This window comes from Rhineura floridana, chromosome 11 (assembly GCF_030035675.1).
Source record: "Rhineura floridana isolate rRhiFlo1 chromosome 11, rRhiFlo1.hap2, whole genome shotgun sequence".
NCBI classification, from domain to species: domain Eukaryota; kingdom Metazoa; phylum Chordata; class Lepidosauria; order Squamata; family Rhineuridae; genus Rhineura; species Rhineura floridana.
Window position 1 is genome coordinate 64,648,206 of NC_084490.1, and position 11,209 is coordinate 64,659,414.

The window sequence follows — 11,209 nt, forward strand, 5'->3', positions numbered from 1 at the left end:
CTGCAACTTTAGATTAGTACAGCAGCAGGGCCACATGGAGGGATGCATGGGAGATGCAGCCCTTTCCTACCCCACAGTAGAAGTGATTTTCTAATTCAGCCACTGTCTGTGTATGAGTTTTTTTTTTCAATTATTTGCCCTAGCATAGGCATTTCACTGTATCCTGCTGGTGATCCCAGCTTCTAGCTGGACAGGGCATCATGGATCTTAAAAACGTTGGTGATCTTCAAGCCTTGCTCAATCTGTACAAACAGGATCCAACACTACTGAGATCAAAACAAATGAGTTTCCTAAGGGATTCATTGGAGAGCATGGGGGACACCATCTCAGGGTTCCAGAGAATTGAAGCTTTTCCTTTGAAACTTGGTAAAGTTGAAGGGAAACCAGCAGATCAACTTACTAGTGAAGAGAGTGATTTAGAGATGGATGAGGATGGAATTATCAAACCAGATGAAGATGATCCCCAGGAAATGGGAGATGAAAATGTGGAGGTGACACTCGATATGAAAAGCAATGCTGAGCAGAAGAACGAAGAGGCCTATACTGCCCTTGATACAGGAGACCTGCAGAATGCTATTGACCTGTTTACGGAGGCTATCAAGTTGAATCCCCTCTCCTCTCTCTTGTACACCAACCGAGCCAGTGTCTTTGTCAAAATGCAAAAGCCCAATGCTGCCATTAGAGACTGCAACAAAGCCTCAGAGCTCAATCCCGATGATGCACAAGCCTATAAATGGAGAGGGAAAGCGCATATGCTTCTGGGCCATTGGGAAGAAGCTGCCGAAGAACTTGCGTTGGCCTGTATATGGGATTATGATGAAGATACCAATGCCCTGCTAAAGGAAGTGCAACCCAGGGCCCTGAAGATGATCGAACACCACACCAAATATAAGAGAAAGCGTACACTGAAGAATATCCAGAAGATCCAGGAGACACTAGACTGGATTAAAAGTATCCTGGAAGAACAAGAGAAAGCACAAAGTGAGGAGAATACTTGGCAGTGGATGACTCGAATCTGTCAGAGGTACTTGGACTTTTTTATGGCCATAATGGATCCAAGGATTATCCTGGCATGGCTGGATGTGACCTGGAACCCGGATAATATCTCCAAATATCGAGATAACCACAAGTTTATGAAGTTCATTGGTCAGGTTGATTGAAAGTTGTGGCCAACCATAAATAAGCCTTTCATTAAATTAAATTGTAGTGTGTGGCATCATATGATGTTTCCTTTGAATGACTATGAATTTAATATTTATAACAGCTGAATTTAATCCAGAGATGAGACATCAAACTCAAATGTGTTTCAGAGTCAGGCTCACCACTCAGCTGATGCTCACAGGCTAGAAGTAGGACCAGTGACTGGCTTCTAAAAATATCCCTTGCCAAATAAACCCATTGTATCACCCTTCTACATCTTGCCTGCCAAAATTCTTTTCCAGGTCTACCTCTATCACAATCACCCACTCCCCTGCTCTGTGTCTGAGCACTTTTCACAACTCCCAACTTCTTGCCATTTCAGCTTGCATGCTTTTCTCCTCTGCTTGCCCTCCAAAATCCCTTCCCATAATTCCACAGACTTTAGAAGAAAATGCTAGCACACTTCACAATTAAGGCTGTCCAACAAACCTGCTTCCCCAAAAGATCTGACTTTTTGTGATAGGGAAAGTTATGGGGAAATGCAGTGGAAAGTGTGTGATAACACTTGCTTTGGTGCAAGATCATCTAACCTTCCTGCAGACAAATCACAGTGAATGTTCTTCAAATAGGTAACATTGCCCGATCTTCCTGCAAACAGACCAGGATGAATGCTCAATAAACAAGTCGTCTGGAAGCACCCTAAATAAGATAGATCCATATTCCAAATAGTGGCTGGTCATTGTTTTTTTAACCCAAACATGCAGAGCAGAACTTTGAGAGCAGAGATCCTGGTTCAGGGCTGGCTCAGTGCATTTGATGTAATATAGGAAGGGCATAAGATCATTAACTGCAGCGTTTAAGTTACCTAACCATGCCACCAAGTCATAGCACTTTGATCTTTCTACTGAAATTCACAACCACATCCAAAATCCATTTAAAGTGCCACTGTGATTTGTCAGTTACGTATTTTAATAAATAGTGGTAAGATTTTGGTAGTACAAGGGGAGAGTTCACACAAGATAAGAAGGATCAAACAACTGTTGGAGTCCAAGACAGAGCAGGGATAGACAGTTTCTTCTGTATTCTAGTGAGTCACTCTTCTCTAGACAATAGTTCAGGAGCCAGAAGAATATTTTGTCACACAAATTGACCCACAATACGAGTGTTCCTCTCTCATAAGTCTATTTCCACTCTGTGCCACTTTCACATGTGGATTACACCTAAGACTGTTCTATCCCATTTCCAAAACTGCACAAACTCCCACATTTTAGTATGTTTATATAATACTTATTTTTATTTTATTTTATTGAGCTGAGAGCTGTATTAGAGCATTCAGGAAGTATGAAAACTGGTGGATAACTGAATTCCAATTGACACATTGATCTGGCAGGCCAGGTTGAGGACAGTTTATACAAGAATGTGCAAATATTGATTATTAATCCCACTCAGTAGCCTTAGATTTCCTATGTGTTCCTGTAATGAAATGTTAGTGGACTGTATATTCCAATTCCAAAGAAAGGGGATCCCAGGGAATGCAGTAATTATCGAACTATTGCCTTAATATCCCATACAAGTAAAGTAATGCGCAAGATTCTACAACAAAGGCTCTTACCACATACGGAGCAAGAAATGCCAGACATCCAAGCTGGATTTAGAAAGGGAAGAGGCACCAGAGATCATATTGCAAACATACGTTGGATAATGGAACAGAGCAAGGAATTTCAGAAGAAAATCACCCTGTGCTTTATAGATTACATCAAAGCCTTTGATTGTGTAGATCATGAAAAACTATGGAATGCTTTAAAAGAAATGGGGGGGAGCACAGCATTTGATTGTCCTGATGCACAACCTATACTCTAGACCAGTGGTTCCCATCCTGGGGGCCAGGATCCCCAGGAGGGCCGCAAAGTAATCCAGAGGGGGCCGTGAACAGTAAAGAAATGAATTATTTATTAATTTTTTTAAAAAGTCTTCACTCCTTCTACACTGTCTGCTTTCCACTGCCGCTGCAGATGACACCTCCCCCTTGCTCCACACGAGAGGAGAGGCCTTTTGCTGAAGCGCTAGAGCATCTTTCAGGCGCACTAAGGGCAGGCATCTGCCTATAAAATACATGGCAGATGCCAAAGGAGACTGAGGGTGGAGCTACCAGGAAGAAGAGGGGATTACTATCACTGATTCTTGTCTCCTTGCACTGCCACTACTGGCAACACCCTTACTTAGGATGAGAGGAGAGGGCTTTTTGTGAAGCAAAAAGAAGCAAGGCTGCAAAGGAAGGCTGCTTTCCCACTTCCTTCCTGGCAGCCAGCCTGCCTCCCTGGGGGGAGGAGGTCACAAAAAAATTTCAGCTTATAAAGGGGGTCCCATGCTCATGAAGGTTGGGAACCACTGCTCTAGACAAGAGGCTACTGTAAGGACAGAATATGGAGAAACCGATTGGTTCCCAATCGGAAAGGTTGTGAGAAAGGGGTGTGCTTTATCACCCTATTTGTTTAATCTATATGCAGAACATAGCATACAGACAGTGGGATTGGACCAAGATGGAGTGTGAAAATTGGAGGGGAAAGTATCAATAACTTAATATATGCAGATAATACCATACTACTAGCAGAAACCAGTAATGATTTGAAACAAATGCTAATGAAAGTTAAAGAGGAAAGCACAAAAGCAGGACTACAGCTGAACGTCAAAAAGACTAAACTGACAACAGAAGATTTATGTAACTTTAAAGTTGCTAATGAGGACATTGTACTTGTCAAGAATTATCAATACCTTGGCACAGACATTAACCAAAATGGAGACAATAGTCAAGAAATCAGAAGAAGGCTAGGATTGGGGAGGACAGCTATGAGAGAACTAGAAAAATGCAAAGATGTATCACTGAACACTAAACTCAGGATCATTCAGACCATGGTTTCCAGTCTCTATGTATAGATGTGAAAGTTGGACAGTGAAAAAAGTGGGTAAGAGAAAAATCAATTCTTGAAATTTGTTGGAGGAGAGTTTTGCAGATACCTTGGACTGCAAAAAAGACACATAATTGGGTGTTAGAACAAATTAAACCAGAACTATCACTAGAAGCTAAAATGATGAAACTGAGGTTATCATACTTTGGACACATCATGAGAAGACATGATTCATTAGAAAAGATAATAATGCTTGGAAAAACAGAAAGGAGTAGAAAAAGAGGAAGGTCAAACAAGAAATGGATTGATTCCACAAAGGAAGCCACAGACTTGAACTTACAAGATTGGAACAGGGTGGTTTATAATAGATACTATTGGAGGTTGCTAATTCATAGGGTCACCATAAGTTGTAATCGACCTGAAGGCACATAACAACAACAACAACCACTCATTTTCTCCAAAGCCACAGTTTACAGTAGGGCTGAGCCAAAATGTCTCAGAAAAGTCTTTTCTGAAAATGAAAAACCTGGATTCCTTCTGAATTGTTAGAATTTCAGTCCTCCCCTGAAGAATATTAAGTGAAGTGGCCTCTTGAATTTCATCATCCGTGAATTTTGGGTTGCAACTGTAGATCCAATTTTAATATTGTTTAATATTATTTTAATATACTTGAAGGAAGCAACAGGACTGGCCCCTATTCGTTCTTAGTCTTCCTTCTTAGGACATTGCTTCCTTCATCCACCAATATGAACTAACAATGGAGTTTCCTCCAACATCAACACAGCATTCCTCAAAGGATGGGGGTGGGAAGGGAGAATTCAAGGTGGAAGAACCAATGAATCTAAAGCCATGGTGGGTTTACCCTGACAAGGTGGAAGGTGGAAAGAGGTATTTTTTTCTGTTTATTTTCTTCGGTCAGTCCATTTTCTTTTTCTTTCTTTCTTTCTTTCTTTCTTTCTTTCTTTCTTTCTTTCTTTCTTTCTTTCTTTCTTTCTTTCTTTCTTTCTTTCTTTCTTTTTCTTTCTTTCTTTCTTTCTTTCTTTCTTTCTTTCTTTCTTTCTTTCTTTCTTTCTTTCTTTCAGATTTTGCCCCCCCCATTCCTCCCAGTGGGAGGAAAACTCAGTACAGAGTTCTAGAGTTGGTGTAATTTTTCCCCATAACAATGGAATGCTGGGGGAATGGGAGAGCTTTGAATCTGGCAGCTCCAAGGCACCCCCAATCTGCCCAGGTATGCCCCCCTTTTGCCACCACCACATTGGGAGCAGCAAGGGTGGTGGGAATTTCTGCACCTCCCACAGGAAGACTTGTGAGGGTGGACCTCCTCTGCCTGCAGACCTCCCTTCCTCTCCCAGAGACCATAGGATTGCCCCCCTAAGCGGACCAATATTTCTCAGAAGAGGAATTTTCTGAGAAAAACTGTAGGAGGATTTCAGCTTCACTGCCATGAATGGTTGGAAAAAGCCCCTCCCCCAGCTGCCTTTTTGCTGCCCACAAATAGCATGGAGAAATGTCATTTTCACTTTGGTTCAGTCCTAATTTAAGGTTTTGAACTTTGATGTATTTTGTGGTGACTAACAAACCAATTCAGAGATTAGCTGAAAAACTGTATAAAGTAGGTGGTCCCACTTCATTTATGGGTAATCCTAGGCAAATCTGCTCAAAGTAAATTCAATGGGACTTACTCCCAGATTAGCAGGTAATGGATTGCAACTCTAATCAGACTCTTTAGTTAAAAATAAATCCCACTTTTTGCAAAATAGCTTCAATAAAATACTGACATAATAAAAACGGAAAATAGAAAGTGGTAGATAAAACCAAGTATGAATAAAAAGACAATGGAGTTGGCAAGCAAGAGGGGAAAAAATCCAATATTGGGTTTAATCCAATGTTTGTGCTTAACTGGTTTATGGAACAAGTCACCTATCTCACTGCTGTTTTGGTTGTTGTTTTTTTACTTCCAACTTCATGTTGTACAGAAGACCTCACAAGATTCAGATCAAATCCAAGTCCTATTACAAAATGTGGCATCAGGAACACCAATGGTAGCAGCTGCTGGGAAATGAATGTTTGTGTTGCCCACATTTTTGTAGATTATTTAAGACAAATTCCCTTATTTTGTTGTCAGTGGGCTGTTGGAGTAAGAATGAGCAGATTGTTAATCAATCTCAAAGTGCCCTTCAGGATCTAGAAACAGCTGTGTATGGTCAGTGCTAGTAAACCCATTCAGAGTAAAGGTGAATAGGGAAAACATAGAACATGGAAGCATGATCATTTGCACAGAATGCTACAATGAGTTCGCCAGTATGCAAACATTTGTTAAGTGATGAACTTTCCAGAATTAACTCAGCTTGCAATTATATTGTAATTCTGTAGGTTTCCTGTGTACAGAGCCTGTGTTTAATGCCATCGCCCCCAACAGAATCTCCTCACTTTTGAGACATCCCCCTAATAATGTTAAACTTAGATTATTTTTGGCTAAGTACTAAATTAAAGATAAAAGGTATATTTTGTACAGTTATCCTAGCAAATATTGTATTGTCTCATGCTGCTGCCTTAGCAATAGTAGTAAAATATTTATTCTGGTTATTTTTCTTGCTTCCACCCCTTCATACGGTGTGTTTGTATAAATGAGATTTATGGGGTAAACTAGAGCCACATGTATGGGGTAAACTAGAGCCACTTTATTAACTACAATTTAAGAACTTAAGAACATATGAACTCAAAAACTTATAAACATCTGAATTCTAAAATGCATAGGGAACTGAAATGTGGGAAATGTGTGGGAGATCCATTAATCCTTGTCAGGCTCCTAAGCCTGTCATGCCTGGGCAAGCCTACCCTGCAGGGAGTCAAGCTGGCCATGCTTCCAGCTCTTTTCCCCTGCCACACCCTTCAGGTGCGGAGGGAGGTCTTCCTGATTCATGCCCCCTGGAAGCCCCATAACTCCAGGTGAGTGACACAGGTTAACTTCAACAGTGTCCATACCCTGCCCCACAAGGTCCCACAACCCTGTGAGCAAGTCTCTGGGGTAACTGTTCAACTGAAAAGTGCCTCAGGGTACTCACCGCTTGTACTCCCTTCTTCCCTTTCCTGTACACACCTGCCACAGGAGGAGGACAAGTCTCAGCTTAGTCTTTCCACCCACCTGGCCCAAATGGCCTCTTTCAATGCCCTATGCAGGCCTTCTAAGAAAATTTCATTCCCTAAGTCAGAAGGGTGAACCCCATCATCTCTGTAGAGCTCTTCTCTATAATGCTTGATCTTCGGATGAGGAATTCTTCCATCACCCACTTTCAGCAATGCCAACCTGATCTCTCTATTAACTTTCCTGCCTGCTTCATCTAATGCCCTAGGATTCCCATCACCCCTCCAAACTCGCTGAGGCAAAATATTTGACCAAGAATGAACTAAAACACTCAAATGCAGCACAAGATATAGAGCAACCCATAGGAAGGGCCCTATCAATGTAAAATTGCCCTTCATAATAAAAACCCAATGAATCAAAATCCTTTGGATGAACTGGAAGGAGGCAGAAGGCTGACTTGATGTCACACTTTCCCCTCAGTGCCCGTGCCCACACTTTCACACAACCTTCACTGCACTGTCAAAAGTCGTGTAGCGAACTCAACACAACTCTTCCAGAATGTAGTCATTCACAGAATTGCCTTTTGGATAAGACAGGTGGTGCACCAACCTAAATCGCCCTGGCTATTTTTTTGGAACCACAGAGGAGATGTGTGCAGCATTGGCAAAGGTGGGGAAGAGAACGGACCCAGTACTCTACCTGCTTCAACTTCCTTATTTATCTTATCTCTAATAACTCATTGCATTCCTTCAACTGATTTCAAATTCTTATTAAAACAAAAAACGCTTGGCCCCTGATAGGGTATCGTAAACCCTTCCCTAAACCCTTCCAACAGATAACACCTATCCCCTAACCTGGGATAGTTCATTAACAATCTATTCAAAACCAATAACTTTATGGGACTGGGGCCCTTAACTTTGAGCAGGGCCAGCTGCCCCTGGTTTCCTCCCTTCGCTATCCCTTGTTGGCCTGGAATTCCTGCCCCTGGGGCAACCGGTGAATGGATGAGCCCCCCCACAAATGGAGCATTCATGCCTGACGTGGCCTGGGTTCCTAGCACAGTGTCCACGGGAGCTGTACTCCCAACAGAGCAAGCGGGGTTGAACCACCTGTCCCGTGCTTCCACGGGCTGTGCTGGTAGCCTGTAACTTAGATACCAGATGACCACTATCAGACCTATCCCCAGATATAACCTTTGCTCCGGACATGAATTGCAGCCATAATTCTGGCTCCTGCCTGTCCCATCTCAAACTAAGCTACCTGCATCCTAAAGACCTCATCATAAGCCAACCAGGCTTCCCCCATTAATTCATTATATGCTCTAAATACAATATCAATGTATTTCATGAGCACCACCCCTTTATTGGGCTGTTTTTCTAATACCACACCCGCATAAGTCAGGAATCCTGCCAACCAATTAGACCAATTCCTATCCACCTTCTTCCCTTTATACCTTTCTTTTCCCCTTTGTTCCCCTATGTTTTTATCCACTTGCTCCAGTTCTCGAAAAAGGAGCGACAAAACATCCACAAACTCTCTCTTCCATATCTTCTCCTTTGTGGCTGGAAGAAGATGACACCCTAGCTGGCTAGAAGCCCTACCATATGGGATGTCTGTATCTCTGACCTCTGCATATGCATCCTTAACTTCAACACCTGCCTTCTCCCCTTGCTCTTCCTCTCCTCCTGTCTGTGTACCTGCATTAACTGCTGTAGGTGGAATTAGCTGCTGTTCTGTCGTTGTATGTCCCCCTGATGTCCTCTGTCCTTCCCCTGGCACATTTCCTGCAGTTGTACGTGAGGATGGCCCTGTAGGCCCCCAATACAGCCAACCCCACGGGGGAGGCTGGCCTGAAGCCGGCCATCCCCATGGTTGTGTAGGTGCATTGGCCTCACTTGCAAGGGGGTCTCCTGGTGGCTGAGGCTCCCATGGACCCCTCTCTACTTCCTGTTGGTCTTCCTCAACTGGCCCTTCCGCTGGAGGTGTAGTTTTGCTCACTGAGGCTTCTAATGCATCCAGGCATGCTGCGACATCCAACAACATTTGCTTAGCAGAGGTCTTCCTCAGCTTTGCAGGCTTTTTGCCTGCTGCCCTCTCCATTGCCTCCAACCTTGCCAAAATATTCCTAATATTTGGGCCATCCTCCTCCTCTGAAGCAGAGCCCTCTACCATCCCGTGCCTAATGGACACCTTATCAGGCTGCTTTTGGGCTTTGCTCTTACCCTTTTTACCACCAATATCCTTTTTTGGTGCCATGTTAATCACTTCCAAATCAACCCTGGTACCTAAAATAACCATGCCAAACTGCCAACCTCCCAAACCCCTTAACCTGGTCAATCCCCCTTTAGGGAAGAGCTTCTTCCCCCGCAAGGTGTGCAGGAGGCTGGACTTGATGGCCTTATAGGCCCCTTCCAACTCTACTATTCTATGATCTATGAAGGTAGGAATGAACTACTTAAGGTCCACTGTCCCAGACCTCCCTCCTTCCCCAAGGTAGGTATTACCTAAGGCCCCAATGTCCCAGACCTAAGGCCCAGCTGACCCAGACCTCCCTCATTCCCCTAAGGTAGGTAGTACATAAGGCTCCCCTGAGACCTACCCCCTCTTCCCGCCCAGACCTACCCCCTCCCCCAAGCCCCAAACCACTAAGGGGAGCTAGGCCCCACTGCCACCGCCGTCCCTCTTGATTAGTCGCCAGCCGCCACCAGTCTCCACTCCCACCACTGCTGCCTGCTGCCATTGCCAGCCCCTGCTTGCCAGCCGCTGCCGCCAGTTTCTGCTCCTGCCACTGCTGCCACTGCCAGCACCCTGCTCAAGTTGCTGTTGCCAGCCTCCGATCACGCTGCTGCCGGCAGTCTCAGCCACCACAATCAGCTGCCCGGCGGCCACAAGTTCAGTACCGCTGCTCTCCAGCTGACCGCAGCCCAGCCGTGGAACAGTTGATCGCAGCGCTGCTGCTCGCCAGCTGCTCCCCATCTCCAGGCTGCAGCCGCACACACGTGGGAGAAGCCGAGCCTCACGTTTTGCTGAGGGTTGTGAGAAAGAGGTCACCATCCCTGTAGAGAAAGAAGGGGAGGTCAGCAGGGGCATGGCCTTAAATAGCTTCCCCTGTTCCTCCCCCCGTGCTGGCACTTTTAGCGCCAAAGAGGCAGGAAGTGGCTTCATGCCCTTCTTCCTGCCCCTTGTGCAAAAGCACTACTGCCCAGACCCTTTTTTGGTGCCAGGCAGAGAGGAGCAGCATTCGTAATCTAACTTACCCTTCTACATTTCCCCTATTAGAGTCCCCCTATTAGGCTTCTACATTTTCACTGACTCAGTTCTCCAACAGGCTTCCTCCCAACCTTTGACCTGCAGAGGTGGGTTGGAATAATTTTGGCAGCTAAATAGCAATCTTTGCCTTATCTCCGGCTCCATGGTTGGGAGGAGGCCTGGGGGTTGTTTGATTACTGCATTTCAAAGATGCTTAGCCAAACCAGCACGCTCCAAAACACCTTTTCCTGTAAGAAAGCAGGGTGGGCGACTGCCTTGGCTGTTCTGCAGCCAAGGTACCTGCAGTGTTTTGGCCACCAAGCAGCTGAACCAGCAAATGTTGCCCTTTCCCTCCCAACTAAAAGCCAGCATTTTATTGTAAGCAGAAGCCTTGTGTTCTATTGTCTTGCACATAGACATAGTATGCTCTTCTCCCTAGAAAAACAGCAAATGAAAATCAGTAGCTGGGCACGGTGTGTGATTCTAGATTTGTATAAGTCATTGCCAGGCACACCCAGCTCATCCCAACTCCCATGCCATTTTCTGGCTCCATCAAGCTCAACCCCTTCATCTGCCAGTTTCCAGACTGTACACCCTGAGACTCAGGGAACTTGGCATGCCAAGTTAAAATCCGAAAGAAAGAAAGAAAGAAAGAAAGAAAGAAAGAAAGAAAGAAAGAAAGAAAGAAAGAAAGAAAGAAAGAAAGAAAGAAAGAAAGAAAGAAAGACCAGGTGAGGTTAATATGCATTTGATTAAGATCCTTACAATTACCACCACCACATTGAGGCAGATCCTTTAAGAAAGCAATGGTCTTTGTCTTTTGACTTCT

The 11,209-nt window shown here is 44.3% G+C and overlaps 1 protein-coding gene across 1 annotated transcript; it reads left to right on the forward strand.

The window, feature by feature from the left end:
- The first annotated feature begins 200 nt into the window (after nt 1-200).
- Nucleotides 201-1,160, forward strand: LOC133366373 (putative protein FAM10A4). Its single transcript, XM_061589398.1, has one exon. It carries the CDS (start codon nt 201-203, stop codon nt 1,158-1,160), a length of 960 nt encoding a protein of 319 aa, XP_061445382.1.
- The last annotated feature ends 10,049 nt before the right edge of the window (nt 1,161-11,209 follow it).

Coding starts and splice junctions, on each gene's coding strand:
- LOC133366373 (XM_061589398.1), top strand. CDS start 201: ATGGATCTTAAAAACGTTGGTGATCTTCAAGCCTTGCTCAATCTGTAC.